This window comes from Catharus ustulatus, chromosome 4 (genome assembly GCF_009819885.2).
Source record: "Catharus ustulatus isolate bCatUst1 chromosome 4, bCatUst1.pri.v2, whole genome shotgun sequence".
Classification (NCBI taxonomy): Eukaryota; Metazoa; Chordata; class Aves; order Passeriformes; family Turdidae; genus Catharus; species Catharus ustulatus.
The window spans coordinates 27448304-27465366 of record NC_046224.1 but is presented as its reverse complement, the minus strand read 5'-3'; the positions used below and the strand labels follow the sequence as shown (position 1 = coordinate 27465366).

Sequence of the window (17063 nt, the reverse complement as noted above, 5' to 3'; positions counted from 1 at the left end):
ATTTTATAGAGGAATATAGATAGGATACATATAGGAAATTACTCTGGAAATTAAATCTCTGCATTATTTAACTTTGTGCTACAGCTATAAACAATAGAAGAAGAAGACAGGAAAAAAGGTCATTCCCATGCTTTCACTGGGAAGAAATGGCATGGAAATGACATCACTGACATCACTATCCAAAGTATACGTTTGTGTCTGTAGTTCCAAGGCCATTTCCTAATGCAGCACATGTGCTTTACTAGGTTTATTTTGAAACTCTATTTGCTTATTTTCCAGCCATGATCAAAAGAACATTCAGACTGTGCTGTAGGAGGCACTTGAACCCTGTAGACCAGAACAATTTTTTCCTAGCCCCAGAAGCAGCCAGCAGTAATATCATTTGTACAATAAGCCCGATTGCACAAAATGCTCTTCTGTTTTCTACCAGTGGGTAGATACTGCATTGGGAATCATGGCCTTTGCGTGGCAGGACAGGGCTTTCTCCTCCAAAGTATGCAAAACTTCATTTACTGTGTACTACTGGGAATCAGCGGTGTCTTCCCCCAACCTCCAAACCAGATGCTGTTGCTTAGTAGCTGTTACCATAACAATGGCTCTTCTAATATCTCGGGTAAAAATGCTATAAAACATGCAAATCCATTCTGAGAAGCTGAGAAAAAGAATCCTACCTTAATATTAAAATTGTCATCAAGAAGAATGTTTTCCAATTTTAGGTCTCTGTGGACAACACCATTCTGAAACAAGGAAGGAAAAAAAAGGGGAAGAGCATGAGAAAATATTGGGAAAATTAAAGGTGAGCTGGCAGGGTGGTCTTTGCATCTACATTTCAGAGCTGATTTCACTGTCATAACACTCATGGCCCAGTGACTAGTGGCAGGCGCTGTATTAGTCACTTGGTGTGTGGTTAAGGGAAGAATGACTGGAATCTGTCCTCCCACAAAGAGCTAAAACAGCAGGGGGGTGGGAGGGCGGAAGGCTGGGAGGTGTCTTTTCGGAACTTAATTTCATCCTAGATCCTGCCCCCACTGTGAAAGCAGGATATTCTTCCCAGGCACCAGAAACCAGTATCTGTCAATGACGTTAACTCCTACAAAAGCCCTCATTCCTCCAGTGAGCAGCCATGTGGATCAGGAGAGTTATAATCCCAAAGGATTGTAAATGTTAGGGATGGAAGCAAATAGACTTGGTCTAGGTCAGAGCCTTCTTTACAGAAACCTGGGAAAATTAATTGCATCAGGAATGGCATTGCTGCTTTTCAGCAGTATGCAGTGAGGACTTTGAGAAACCCCCTTTTCTACCAGAATTCAAATAGAGACTTAAGTGTTTTAAGAATTCAAATTAAAATTGTGTTAGCTGCTCATTGCCTTTAGCTTCACAAAAGTTTTGGCTCTACGCAGCTGTTTCATAAACAGGGATAAAAGGTGAATTGCTTGACTTGTCAGTCCAAGTGGGTACCATGATGGATAAGGTCATTAGCAAATGATATCTTTCCCGCTACATCTGGTAAAGTTACTTTCACCTATCCAGAATGAGTATGTACTAAAGTTCATGCATGAACCTCATAGCTTTCTCTTGGCTTTTTTCTTTCATATATTATATCTCCTATTCTAAAGTTGTTCACTAGCATATTCAAATCGCAAACTAACATTTGTTTGAATGCATTAATATTAATACTGTAGAGGTTATATGGGATGCCTTCTCTAGTTGATAGTGTAATTTTTGAGTTTTTAACGTCAGGAGAATTATTTTAAAGGCAAAAATGCAAGGTAGGTCTAAAGTAAGTGTGTGTTTGGTATCTGCCATAACACAGGAAAACATCATTAGTCCTTAAAAAAAGGTACTAGTTCCATGTAGCACTTTTAATGAAGATCTCCTGTTGTACTGATAAAATCATATGCTCTGATACTTAATAATGAATGCTGTTGCCTCAGACATGCTTTGAAATATCTGCCAGTTATCAGCCTTGAAACAGCATTTTTTACTATGAAATCCTTTGCTCACCTTGTGGCAGTAATGCACAGCAGAGACTATTTGTCGGAAGAAGTGTCTTGTCTCTCTTTCGCTTAATCGCCGTCTCTCACTGATGTAATCATACAACTCTCCTTTACTTGCATACTCCATGATGATCACAATCTTATCTTTATTTTCAAACACTGCACAGAGAAAAAAAAAAAAATACCACAGTTGATTTAATAATTTGAAAATTGATGCTTCAAAGACTCAGGACGTCTGATCACATCCTAGACCACTGGGCTGGAAAGATGTAGCAACAATTCCACTGCAAAAAGCAAGTTCCAAAGCTACTTTTTAACAAGAGGAAGATTACAACATCTCAGACACAACAGAAGGAAGTTGAGGTTATCATCTCTTTCATATGGCCACATGAACCTCTTTGCCTCAAATAACATGGGGTCACAAGGTGGCAAAGTCAACTTTCCCTACTGAGGTGAGGTGGACACTTGTACCAGCAACACATGAATACCAGATCTTGCTCCAGCATGGAATTTCTCGTACAAGTAGCCCACTTGAGACCAGAGGACAGAAGCAAACAGGAGCCCTCATATGATTTGGAAAGGATTCACAGAAGGCATAATAAATTTTTGCCTTTGGTGACTGATATAGGATTGCCATCTGGCTTAGAATGACTGTTGGTTGGCTTTCACCTACGACCAAAAGCCAACAAGTGAACTGACAGATGTGTCCTCTTCCATCCCAACTCTGTGTGACAGCATGGCGGGCACACACACACCTCACCTTGCTGTGGCAGCAGCACCTCCAAAGCCATACAGCTCTTGTCAGTGTGGCTCTGTACCCCCTTCTCATGCAACCAGCTCTTCCTCAAGCTTCCTTATCTCCTGCCCCTACCCACATTCCACCGCATGTCACCAACTGCATGCTGTAATCCTCCGTAGCTTGCATGGAGCTGGCAGCAGTGCATAATGCTGACGTAAGCAGAGCAAGGAAAATCCATCTCATACACGTCACAGCCTGACTCTTCTTTGGGGCTGAGAGTATGTCAGCCGTGTCACATGCTGTCAAGGACTTCACTGTGAGTGGCAGATAACTAATATTTAATCTAGTAAAGCAGGCTGGAATTGCTGTAATGTCCTGGCTGCTAAATAGTTATTCTCTTTTGTCTCCAAAAATCCATTGCAACCCACTGGAAACTTCCTACACCTGCCATAAGTAACCACTGTTATATGAAAATATGGTGATTTTCCTTTTCATTTTATCTGTGGCAGCACTGGTCACACTGGCAGTAAGGCATATACAAATTAATGAGGTTAAAGGGTTTATTCCAAACAGATGTTAGTTTTGACCAGCCTTACTGTAATGATGCCTTCCTATATTCTTTATCAAAGTTCAGCCAGTAGTCTTTGGTGATTTAAAAAAAAAAAAAAACCAGAATTAAGCTTCAGCTTTTGCAGTGAAATGCACAGCTGCCTCTCTCAACACACAGATATTTGCTTCGCTTAGGCTTTGTCTCATGTCCTCTCACACCTTGTCACTCAAATCTACAAGCCAAAGCCTCTGCAGCTCACTCTAACACCCCTGAACCCATGCCAAACAGCTCTGATAAAAGGGAGAGCAAACAGCCAGATAAAATTGGCTGCTTACTTGTCTGCTGGCCTCACAGCACCCCGAAGCAGAGGCCTCTGCCAGTGATTACATCCTATGTGCATCCTCATTAGCAATAAACTTCGGAAACTGGAAAAGCCGTCTCTGGATGGATTATACATACAGTATCCTCTCCAAGAATGACAGACTGATAATGTCTGGGAAAAACTGAACATGCCCCATGTCATATAGGGAAGTGCTGTGATGTGTTACCAATAAAACAGCAATGCACAGATTCACTTCTCTAAGTTCAGAAAGGTTTGTTAGGTACAGGCCTGTTTAAGAAGGCAAAAAGAAATCGTTTCAGTAAGCTGAGACAAATCACAGAAAATGCTCTAAGAGATCTGATTTAAAACAAACACATAAACCACACAACAACAACACCACAAACAAAATTCCCCCAAAACCCCAGCTGACTCCATGAATGAGGCATTGCTGTGTCACGCACATATAGGTGAAGTTGTCACATGGCACAAACGATCTGAGTGCACTTTCATGGGAATGCACATCCCAAGCAGCTCCAGCTGAGGACCACCTTCAGCTAAGAGGCACATTTGCCCTTGGCTCTTCTTGCCCCACTCCCCCAAAAGCTGATGCCCCACCAGGTGTTCAGTGCTGCTGATGACAATAACAGCAAAAACAGCCCTGCCATGATTCTTCCAGGCTGTGTTTTTATGAAAGTTTTGCCTTCATTACTCAGTCCTAAGAGTTTTCTCAAATCATACTTGATGTCCTGAAGTTTTAAATTCTAAAATCTAATTTCTTTGGACTCAAATTTGCCATATTAACACAAGTCCCTATCCAGATGCATTTTCCAACATTTCTACAGAAATGAGGTGGAAAGCATTCGGTTTGGAGGAATGTGTGCATTCAAAAGCAGTTTCCATTTCAAATTTTCTCTTACACCCTCTAGGAAACTGAGATAATACCATCAAGCTGAATTTAGGAAAGCGTAAATCCCTGTTCCAAATTTCAAATTTTTGTCACAAAGCCACGCTAGAATCAATGAGAACGGAATTGTTCCAGAAACTCATACTTGGCTTTCAGTTTACTGGCACATTCTTCTTCATAAGGGAGAATTTTGAGAGGGAAACTATCCTTGGACTTAGGCGACATTACAGAGGCCTCCTCACCATCACCACAGCTGAGCAATTATAGAATAAAACAGCAATTTGTTCTTCCACCCAGAAGCAGAGGTGAATAGGGAGGTATTTTTTCACAACTGCGTCATTTCTCGTCAGACGACCTCCACCATATCAGCTGAAACTCATGAGTGGGCACACAGCTTCTTCCTGCAGAGAGGGAACTGAACAGCAGACAAAAAAATCTAAAATGAGAGCTGAGGCTGAAGGAAGAGGAGGTTGAAAGGCAGTGGAATTTATGTATATATACACACACACAGAGTTTTAAAGAGGAATTCAGTGGTCAAGACTATCAGGCAAATGACAAGGTGGTATTCTGGCAAGTCTCACACCATCAGCCAAGTACATCATGAATTTTCACAGTAGTATTTAGGATGTCAGGCAGGTTTCACACAGGCACTTCTGAATTTCCCTTCTGAGCACAGCATGTAGTTTTATAAACATATGCTCAAGAAAGCTTTGTGGTCAGTGGCTGGCGGAAGAGAGGAGGGCATTAATTAAAGGTTGGATTGACTTACTGCAAAGAATAATGAGGTAATAAATACACTGCCCTGTTAGCACCTGGGCTGTAACCTGTGGGCTGATGATGGACGGGTTGCCTTCATATAGCTTTTGGGACTGCTTGGTTCACTCTTTGTTTTTGCTGCAGATGATTTATTGCCTGCCATCCTGCTGCATATTCATTCTGAAACTCACCCCCAACTAGATTTGTGCCTGAACTCTGGCTGCACCTACTGCCAACAGAGAAGCATGGCTTTGGCAGGATGCTGAACCCCAGGAACCTCCCAAATCTTGCTACTTGTGGGACAGCCATGTCATACAAGCCTGCTTCTCAGCACTGAGCAAGGTCAAGGGAAGAAGGTCATGTACAAGTAAGGTGGGATTGCTTTAGCATTTTTCAAACCATCAGTACTCTGCAAATGCCTAGCCAATTTAGATAAGTGGAGACCTGCCAGTAACAACACCTGGACATGGACAGCAAAGGAGATGACCTGTCACAATTAAGAATCAAGATAGGGGAGTTGCTTACAAAGCATGGGTTTCACCTATTAAAGGGGAACAGCAGCAGGAGAAATGCTTGCTACTGGCTGTGCATCATTTATTTCTGAGTCACTGTCTTTATTTTCACCACTCTGCAAGCTGAGTTACTCTGAGAGCTGCAACAAGACCTTGATGTGGCAGGAGGGCTGCTGCACTGCCTCAGACATAGTGGTCAAATGCTGCTGCAGAGTAGTGCTTGCAAATCACTACTACTCCTCAGCAGACAGAGTCTGCCAGTTGAAGGGTTGACTGTGGAGATGAATGCACTTTATGTGGTCACAGGGGAGGAAACAGGGACAGCAGTGTGAGAGCACATCAGGAATCAGAAGCAGGAACAGCATGAACCTCATGGTGTGAGGAACAACTTGATTGTATCCTCAGGAGATGAGCAAAGGACTAGGACATTTGCCACAGCAATGTGGAGAAACAGCATTTTCCAGGGGGCTACAAGCTTGCTTGGGCTTGGTCTGGTCACCCCAAAAGCCTTGGAAACCCAAGCAGCAAAGGGTGCTTAATATACAGTGGTCAAAGATTTCTTAGTTTTCTTTAAAACCCACCCTTAACTCTAATGTATTTGTTTCTTTTTTAAAAGTGACAGAGAAAATGTCTGTACTTCCAGGCTTATAATTGAAACCAAATCTGCTGACTTCAAAGTTCCTTGAAGAATATAAATGTGAAATTGGGAAAGAATTTAACTTCTTACTATCAATGACATATCTGAGACAAAGTACATTTTGTAACGTGAACAACCTGTCCCTCTTTTGCAGGTTGTTCTACTACAGTAATAGTTCTTGCATATAATCTCTCCACTTATTTATATTTAGAGGCTGTGAAATTATGAACTCAGCTTCTATCTACAGTCTTCCATTTTCCAAGTAGTGCTGGTTGACTTCTTGCTCATCAGCACTCTTCAACCCTACTGCCAAATTCTTCCCTCTAGCTACACCAAAGTCGCCTCCTCTGAAATTCATGGGACAAGTCTGACACCAAATGAACATACTCACTACATTCATTCACTGCTAAGATGTGCTTCACCCTAAAATTGTTGAAAGCCCAGATGGGCACAGTTTTGCAAACATCAGTCAGAAAGATTTAATGGTACATTGTACTTCTCTATTAGGACAGTTCACTTTGGACTGACTTACTACCAAAATAAAAAAAATAAAAAAAAAAAAAAGCAGGAGGCTTTTGCCCTTCCTCCAAGCTCCAAGAATACTAAAGTTATAGTGAGTGCTGAGGGGGGTGGATTCTAACCCCCCATCCCCGCAAAGGACTACCTCCTTGTGGGCTGATTCCATTTGGTTTACATGTAACCCTGGGGTAAGGATTTTAGTTTGTTAGTTTAAGAGGGGCAGCCAATCTCTTTGCACTGGAACCATTTGAATTCTCCTCATGCCTTTGCTCTCTATCAGAGCAATCTCCTAAATTAGTTCCAGTATGTTGACATTCCTTCCATCTGGTGTCTTTCCATTCAGTGGTATTTTTATTACTCTCCTAACAGCCGCAGACAGAAGTACCTTTCCACTTCTACAAAACACTCTTTTATTAAAGGTCAGCCAAATCAAAAGAACCAGCGAGTTTGTTTTTAATTTTGGAGATGCAGACTAGAATAACCTTTTCATTCAGAAAATTCATGTATGGCCCAATTACCTCACTTGTGTAATAAGCCTTGAATTATTCTTCAAAAAGTCACATGAGTACTGAAAACTGTCTTTTACCTTAGAAATTCAGCCTGATTCAGCTTTGGTTTTTTTGACTGTTTTACAGTTCCTTGGCATAATTTTTATTTAGTTGGTTTTTTAGTAGTAGTAGTATTTCATTACTGTTTTTAACAGAGCATATAGTAGACATGAAAATATCCCAAGTCCAATGAGAAAACCACTCATATGTATACACATAAATTGATGCATAAGCTTAATTATAATTGAAGATAACAAGATATAAAGCATGTGTTTTAATGCTAAGCTTGTGTTATATTGTTTTCCTGAATTATGGCTTTATTCAGCCAAATTGCATCTCCTTTTAAATTAAAGAAACGTAGTTAAGATCCTGCAATAATCTTTTTAAATCAGACAGCATGCCATAATTTACTCCCCAGTGAGGAGATTAAATCAGAATGGGACCTATTATCCTTGGTGAGGTTGTTTCTCACAGAGCAAGACTAAGGATATGCAGATTATGATGGTTTGCTCTTTAAAAGGAAGGAAAAATGACAGCTGCTAATTTGGCCACAATAACACGTTACACTAATTGTCTTTGTTTCAACAAAGAATACAAGAGCTAACTCCTTATTTAAATTATGACTTAAAATACTGAGGAACTTCAGAGAAGCAAATATTTACATTGCTATGATAGGACTGTGTAAATGAGAAGAAGCAAATAAATTTCATCGCTGCTGGCAACCAGTTTGACATTTAAACTGGACCTGCCTGTGATCTCACACATTCGAGTTTATGTCATGTCCAATGAAGTGTTGTTTAAGTGATCACCCTGAATGACAGGAAATTCGTAAAGCTGGGGTATGGTAACTAAAGAGTTAAGTTTGTTTATTCTTGTTTCATTAGTATCTCCAGACACTTGAATTACTTGATGTTCTTGGATGTTATCAACTGAAAACAATGAGAATAAAGTACTCGAAGGTCAAAAGCCTACATAATTAGAGGAAATCAATTAGAAATGTGGTTAAACAGCATCACTGCTGAAGTACTTTCTCCGGGCCAAAAAAAAAGACACATTTCAGCTTTCCGACTTCCAACATTCTTGATCAAAGCCCAGTCATCCACGTGATGTTTGAAAGGAATTGTGGCTTTTTCAGGTGTTTTGCACACAGAAGGGGTGAGGTCATTAAGCACCAAAGTTTGTTTTGATTATGTCTGAAAAGCAGGAGATAGCAAAGGCTGGGATGGAGGCTGGGATTGCTCTGAACCGTCACAGCCTGAGACAGGTGACTGTTGTGCCACCCTGGCCCCTGGCTGCTGCCCCACCCTGAGGTCCACATGCAGCTGACTGTGAGAGACATTTGACTGAGCCGGTGCTGCTGCAGGGATGCAGCTCCTCAGCAATGGCTCGTGTCCACACACCGTAACAGCTGCCACACAGGAAGATTTCTTAATCAGAAATTAAATTAAATCTTAATTTTTTTTAATCAGCTGGTTTTGCTGACGATATGGTTGGTGACTTGACTGATACAGCTCCCCACACTGGAGACAGGCCTATGTGTGTTTATGCTTTGTTGCATGAAGTCTGGCACAAAATGTAAGACTGAACATGTATTTTGGCAAGAGCAGTGAGTATCCTGGTATACTATGCCACTGCTGTTACACACTGTCTGATTATCTCCCATTGCCTTTGGGGTTTGAAAGTAGAGTTGAACCAGTCTCCCGAATAAGCACACAACCTAGCTCAAGCCATTGTGGAATGGCAGACACATGACGGAGAATCTCTCTGCTTTTTCTTAAGAGTATCAAAAATGCAACTTAGAAACAAAAAGTAAGAAGTGCATCTTACTTGGGAGATTCATATTTTGTGCCTTGTTAATGCAAAGGGTGCAGCACTCTCATAAGAATCCTGGCCCCAATTCAGCAGAGCACTTCAGCACACACTTTCCTTCAGTTACTCATTTACGTTAAAGCCATCATGTTCCACTGGCACCAAATTTTGATCCTAATGTTTAGTCATTCTCCAGGGAAGATCTTCAGTAAACTATTTCTACAAACATTTTAGCTAATAGTCTATTCACCTTTAAGTGCATTTTGCAAAAGGGGAGACTTTTCTGTATGGTCATGCTGACCAAGGACAACTCTTTCAGCACAGAAACAGTCACACAGACAACTGTATTTCACACTACAAAGACTCAAGAACTCACTCCTAAATGTACCAAGTGTAACTTCACCCTCATGATTGGCCCAACACGTGTTTAAATGTTTGCAGAATGTTCCTTCCCTGGTTTTACTTTTGTAAAGTATTGCCAGATGAGGTAGATTTTGCACTCAAGCTACCCCTGGAAAAATATGTTAGCTCTCAAAGGCTTTATTATAAAATCCTGGAGTTTTCAAGGCAAAAAAGCAATAGGGCAAAGGAAGGGTGAGGGGCAGGGGAGAGACAGACAGATGAATGGACAGAGGCATTATTCTATAAATTAAAATTTATGTGCTGAAATCAGAACACTGCCAGTAAAGCCGACTTTGCTTATCCAGTCCCTTTCAAGGAGTTTAAAGTCACTTAAAGGAGCACTTCCCTCACAGCCACATTCAACAGATTGCCAATTACAGCCCTGCTGAGAGGATGGAATTTCTTTAGTCACCACTGTACATCTGCCCTGGCAATAATGGGCAAGGTACATGCCTTATGATTAGGTTACAAAGAAGTACCTCTAAACTGTAAAGCTTGGTTTCCACACATCTGAATTTGCTTGGTATCAATAAAAAAGATAAGGTTGTGTTTACATCAAGTAGACAAATTCAGAGGTTAATTGCTATTAGTGGGAAGGTCAAAAGGATACCTAAACAAGATCCTACTTAAGGAAAACACATGTTTGCAAATGCAGTACAAAGAGCTTTCAAAGATTATTACAGGGACATCCAGCATTGTCCATGCTATGTATATCTGTGCAACCTGGCACCTGTAGAGAGAACTGTCAGATGTGCAGTGGCAGTCTGGAAACCTGTAGTAAAAATTTGTGAGATAGGAGTCTCTATAGGGTGGTTTCAGTTTTAAAGTTAAGCATCTGATCTAAGTTAGTCAGCTAGACTCCAACAGGAGCTTCCAATATGTCATTTATCCCACTTACCTAAAAGTCTCCCAGGAGGGAGCCAACCACCCTGTGAAGATGTTGAACTCTCTTGACTAGAGAGGGATGCTAGACTTGTAGCATCCACCAGCTGCAGAAATGTTGGGTTGCTTAATTTTGATGAGATTAAGCCCATCTCTCAGGACTTACTGACTTCAACACTTTGTGTCAGGGGATAGCAATATTATCACTCTTTATACATCACTCAAGAGGAATGGTTATGTGTTTCAAACCCAACTTCGAGAGGATACAAACACTTCAGTTCTTGATATAGTCCCTTAATTCACAACAAGTACACTTTAGCTTCAAGAGAAGCATACACTCAAGGATGTCTGAGGTCACACCCCCACCTCTGGGGAGCCCCTGTGTGGGTTCACCTGCACAATCACACATCTTCCCAGTGCTACCCTATCTAAGTTACAGCATTGGCTGCCACAGGCCAAATACTGACTCTGACTGCTCGGAAAACACACCAGAACCTGACATAGGTGCTCATCCTCCTTGGACAAGATGAATTCTCCATCATGCAGCTCAACTGGCTCTACGGCAGAAGCCTTGCTCCTCCCTCCGCAGGGCCAGGGAAGGAAGTTTTGCTCCCACAGGACTTAGTGTCTGCTTCCTAAAAATGCTGTAATCTTTTTCACTTTTAGAAATATTTTAACTCAGTAAAAACTATTTAAAGTAAGAATGAGAAGGGCAATTGGTCAAAGAACCACAGCATGCTTAATATTTTTTCTTCCTGAGTTCCCATCCACATTTGAAGTAACTTTTGTTCCATTTGCAACCCACATGCTGACACAGCATCCCTCCCCTTTTCTGTTTCCAGATCCTTTTATGAGTTTATTCAATAAAAAGACAGATACTCATCTCTTTTCAAGTACGAGAACATGCTTTTGAATAACTCAATATGCGATAGTGTAACAGTACGCCAAGACAGCCCTTGTTTTAATCAGTCGTATCAACTCTCAGAGCAGAGCTGCCATACACATCTCATCACCTTCTGCATTTACCTCACGGCTATGGAAATCTGTAGGGCTACATGCAGGCTTCCTGTTCTTCACAGAGGAAAAGGGGTGATCCCCAGGGACAAGGCTGCCTGACCCACATCCCTCTGAACCTCTGGAATCCATATCCCAGGTCCAACAAGCAGCCTCCCTCCTCGCAGCAACAGACCTTTTTGCTGGCGTCTTGTAGCGTGTATATGGCCTGACCTGCCCAGCTAATGCTGAGACATAAACAAACTGGTAAACTTTCTTAGTCATGTCCCAGGAATAAAGGAGGTAGAGGAGGAAGACAGGATAAGAAAACAGGAATGGTAAGTCAGCCACCAGACTGACAGGATGGTGTGCAGAGGTGGAGAGGAAGCAGATGCTGGGATTGAGGGGGAAAAGCTGCAATGACAGAACTAGCAAGTTGAACTGGCATGTAAAAAAGGACCAAAGTCCTAGGGCAGATAAGAGCAGTCCTATGCAGTCCAGGGAAAATAAAGCAAAGTCTAGGGGCTGGGAACAGAAACAAACATCAGGCTGGTTCATGAGTGAGGGTGAAATGAAACTGAACTGTGCAGTGGGAGCAAGGACATGAGGTGATACATGCAACCATCTCCCACCTGCCATTGACACAGTGAACTCACACAAGAAGAAGCTCTTCCAAGCAAAGGTTTATGCATCTGTGAAACACTGGTAGCTCAGAGGGAAGGCAGTGCTCAAGGCAGTCTTGCTGGTAAGGGATGGGTTACACAAGGATAGGGGTTGGTTTGGTGCCCAATCTCAAGAAACATGAACATCAGGTCTGCAAGAACGTAACAGAGCAGTCAGAGAGGAAAATCACATTCACTAACCTTCATATATGGTGATGATATGAGGGTGGCTGAGGGATGACATGATCTCAATCTCCCGTCTGATGTGAACCATATCTTGTTCATCCTTAATTTTGTCCTTACGAATGGATTTTATTGCAACCTATAAATTCAGGAAATCAAGCATTATTCTTGGAACTGAACAAATGCATCTAATCCACTAAGAAGAGTTCAAAAAATAAATACAGATGTTAGATGTTGGCAGAATGTGGAATGACCAAAACAAACCTTTAAAATACAAACCTCTGTGCTCCAGCTCCCTCACTGTATAGCAGTAAGTACACTTCTATTACAGGAATGGGTGACATGAGGTTTTGGGCTCTTCAGGTCTTAGGCCTTCACTGAGGGGGAAGGGAACACAGCATCTTTTGGAAAGATCTCTGCGCCAACCTAGAAACTCTCCTTATGCAAATGGCAAAACTCTCCAAGAGATTTTGATGGGAAGTACATTTGCTAAGACATGATTGCATCTGACAATTTCAAAAATAAACTTTTGAGACAATTTCTCTGAAAAAACTTTGAGCTCTCCGATAGAACAGAGGTGAGAAATCCAGGGTGCCGATTGTGTATTATATCCATGTTAATACATAAAGGATCCCATTAACATGGGTTAGTCCATGGTTCTCTAAAGCAGGCAGACTGTTCAGGTGTTATGACTTATTCAAAAATCAGAAGAAATAAGTCTTCGAAATTCACATCCAAACTCGTCCTCATATTAACCCAAAGCTTCAGGTCCTACACAACACTTATGCAATCACTGCAAAACCACATCCTTCCTGCATCCTTCCTCAATCAGCAAGCTCTTTTACAAGCATATCATGTGACTGAGTATCTTTCCAAAAGGCAGGGTGGGAACAGAGGAAGTGATAGCTGAACTTGCAATATAAATTCAAATTATAACAGTTCTTGTGAGTGTGTGTATGTATGTTGCCTGCGAAAAAAGGGTTTATCTGAACACCCCCATAAATAATCATGGAGGTCATCTCATGCCCTATGAGAAATGCAGAAGTCAACAATGCAGAGAAGCTGGTGGGAGAGGGAAGGTAATGGCATTGTGCATACTGAATGGCAGCATGGTCTTTATTATTCTCAATATCTACCCTGCATTGTTTTTTTAAACTACAGTTCAGGGAATAAATTATCAGCTAGCCTAAAATCAACAATATGTCTTTGAAAAACATCACTGACTGCTGAGATGACCACCCTTTCATGGGTGAACCAAACTTGTGTCATTCTTTGCAGTCAACTACTGTGGACTTCTCCTGAGAAAACATTTGTAAATCTATGATTTACATTATTTTCCCAGTTAGTCTAGAAAAAGAAAATTTCACTGCCTACTTCAGTAATTGCAAGTGGCATTACCAGCATTGTTTTCATTATATGATGTAGCATTGAGGATATTGAAGATAGGAGAGAAAAACTTACAATATTATAAAATTTAAATGTACATAAACAGGAGCCAGTTTAAAGGATCATGTTTCCTACAAAGCCTTCAACTCTGAAAAGCAACATTGTTCAAAAAAGCACTAAGCACATGTCCCACACCCTTGAATTCCCAAAGATTCCTGCATGTGCTTAAAGTTAAGCTCTTGCTCAAGTGCTTCCCTACTTTGGGACAGCAGAACAAAAAGAAGTCAAGGGACAAAATTATTTGCATGTTAAAACCAAAACACTTCTTTTTTTCCTCTTGACCCAAACATTTGGAATAGAAAGTAACAACATAGCTATAGTCTTACTTACATGGCACATATTTATAGAAAAAGTAATACAACAAATCTTAATTGAATGAGTGACCAAGATAGCCTCCAAGTAATTCTAGAGATGGAAAAGGCAACCAGCTCTAAAGATGACATTGGATTTTTCCCCTTCCCACGTTTGTGCTGGGACTGACTGCAAATGCAAATACACCCTGTATACAGAAGGATGTGGGTGGCTCTTGGAGCAGTATGTGCATTCCTGCAAGAAATAAATATAGACATGGGTAAAAACAATTTTTTTATTAAAAGACAGCCTTGTACTTGGCTCTGAGGAAGAATTTAAGAAGGATTTCATTGTCAAATATACAACAGGGAGCAAATTCTTCCCCATTCATGGCTGGTAAAGTAATAACAGCAGGCCAAAGGACACGCCAATCTCCTGATAATTTGACTGTGTGCTTCACAGACAGGACTTTTGCACATATACCCATCATTACTGCAACTGACCTCTATGGAATAACTGTCTATAAGAAAACATATTTTTAGATACAAAATGCAAACATAATTGAAAAGTGTGGTGGCACTTTGTAAATATATGTTGGGATCAATATTCTAATGAAAACAGATGTGTTGCCTGGGAACATATTTTTTAACAGGACCAGAGAGTTTACAGTCTCACAACCCAAGCTGAAAATTAAGGCACCTTAATTTATAAAGTCTATTCCGAAAAGTTTACCCAAATTTCAAAGATGGTACTTAAGCTCTCCTGAAAGCATCACTTCCCAGTTGCAGGGGTAGAATTCAACAACCCAGACAAAGCACTTGGGATTTTGTCAGTGACATCCAGGCTGCAACGTCTCATCCCAATATAAGGAAAGAATACATGCTGAACTCCTCTCTTGGGTTTTAACATTCAAGACTTTCTCTTCCCTCACTCAGCTCCTTCAGATCACACTGACCAGCACTTGCAAACAAGGAAAGGCGTGAAATATCTTTACTCCAGTGGTGTCAGTGGAGCCAGGGCAGTTCTAAGCCTCCACCTGGCCTCGGTCAGCCCATCCCCTGCAATCCTGAAAACAGCAAGAGCGCTGTGTGGGAGGCAGTGCCCCTGTATGTGACCAGCACTCGCACTTGCACGTAAGAGAGGTTTACTTGCACGCACTAACAAAGTAGTATCACTGTCTATTTGCACAGCACATCAGCTGTAGCCATTTATTGTTAAATCTTGATATGCAAGTGGTGAAACAGCACAGTTTATCCACTTTCAGAAGATGAGGAAATCGAAACAGAAAGGTGACATGACTCCTAGAGGAAACAAGGACAGCAGATTCTCAGAAATTGCTGCCTGTCTCTTCCTCCCAAACTGTGCAACACACCACAGAAGTGCTTTATTCAACAAACAATCTGCTTATTAAAGGATGATTTCTGATACCTTTCCCCGCGTTCAATTGCTATTTTTCTCCTCAAAAAGAGTGTCAGGAAAGTGAAAGGTTCAAAGGCATCTCAACAAACACTTTTCTTCCCATGCCATCTGCCTGGTGGCCTGCACAATCCCCAAGTGGGTAAGTTCTACACTTCAAAAGCTATCAGCCATGCACAGCCTTGCTGGTAACCTGGTCCAATAGGTCAAACAGTGAGTGACTGGTGTCAGCAGACTGTCACTGCCAGAGGTGGCATCCCAAAGCAGGATTAGTGGAGTAGGACAGCATTCATTCCAGCTCTGCCATTTAAGAAATGGATTTCTGCCAGTCAAGCCTTTTACCTGCACCAGTTTGCTTAGACCATGTCAGCAAGAACACCTGGGCTGAAGTCTACTGATATGAAAAAAACAACACAAACAGGAAAGTAGCCCAGTTGGGTTTTATTCAGTATTTCATGGAAATATTACAAATCACAATCACATTCAAGGTATTTTATTACATGTTTCATTGTTTTCATATCTCTGAGCAAAATAAGACCCCTAGCTGTATGTTATGGTATTGGACTGTAAAACAAGCCTGTCTTCCAGGTATTCTAAACCACCAATAATGTAACTTCTTGAATGAAATTTATTTATTTCAAATATATATTCCAGAAAATACATTTTAAAAGAGTGCTTATGCTTTTAACACCAGACAGAGCTGGCTCAATTTTTCTAAACCTCACTTATAGGACTGGTGTGTGATGAACCTGAATAATCCAGCATAATAGGAAATAATGTCAATTGAGAAATACCTTATGAAAGAACTTGTTTGTTCATTCTTAAGGTTCTTTCTTTCTTTCTTTCTTTCTAGCCTGCTTTCTTGCTTTCTCTGAAAGCAGTAGCTTCACTGTGAGCAACATCAAAATTTATTAAGGGTCACAGCCTATGAATCAAGAGTACAGAAAAAGCAACACGCTTTTTACTTCAGCTACATTAACTACTCCAAATATTCCAGCTTAATATCTGCAGAGAAAGTACTCTTAGTCCTTTCAGTACTCTCAAAACACTATACTGATACCTCTACCACACTTTCCCAATATATTTTACTGGGTTTAAGACTTAGATAATTTAATTACAGTATTTTTAGTAACATTTCTAGTGGAGAAATTTGTATTTTTCCTAGCTTCTTGTCTTAATGAGAATTTCAGATAACTCAAAGATCTTGCACTCAGAGAGAGTAACATATCCGATTCCTAATAATGAAATCTAAAGCCTCTAACCCCAACAAAAGAGGTTCAAGTTCACCCAAAGCCCCTACAGACATAGTATCCAATCTGGCAAAACACTTTAGCACATGCCTAACTTCACACATGTGAGCAGGCCATTGACTTTTGTGGGACAGCTCACACATGCAAAGTTAAATACAAGCATAAGCACCAGGGTCACAGCTCAGAACTAAGCCATGTGATGTTTCCCTCTGGGGATCATTACTGCTGTGCGCACCAAAACCTTC

The 17063-nt window shown here is 41.0% G+C and overlaps 1 protein-coding gene across 1 annotated transcript in view; it reads right to left on the bottom strand.

Annotated features, from left to right (window-relative positions):
• NUAK1 (NUAK family kinase 1) overlaps positions 1-17063 on the bottom strand; it is a 47414-nt gene that overhangs the window by 10714 nt on the left and 19637 nt on the right. The window contains exons 2-4 of the mRNA XM_033058442.1: positions 12434-12554; positions 2005-2156; positions 672-737 (exon numbers count right to left, since the gene is read on the bottom strand). Coding sequence (XP_032914333.1) covers positions 672-737; positions 2005-2156; positions 12434-12554 — 339 coding nt within the window. The remainder of the gene's footprint in view (positions 1-671; positions 738-2004; positions 2157-12433; positions 12555-17063) is intronic.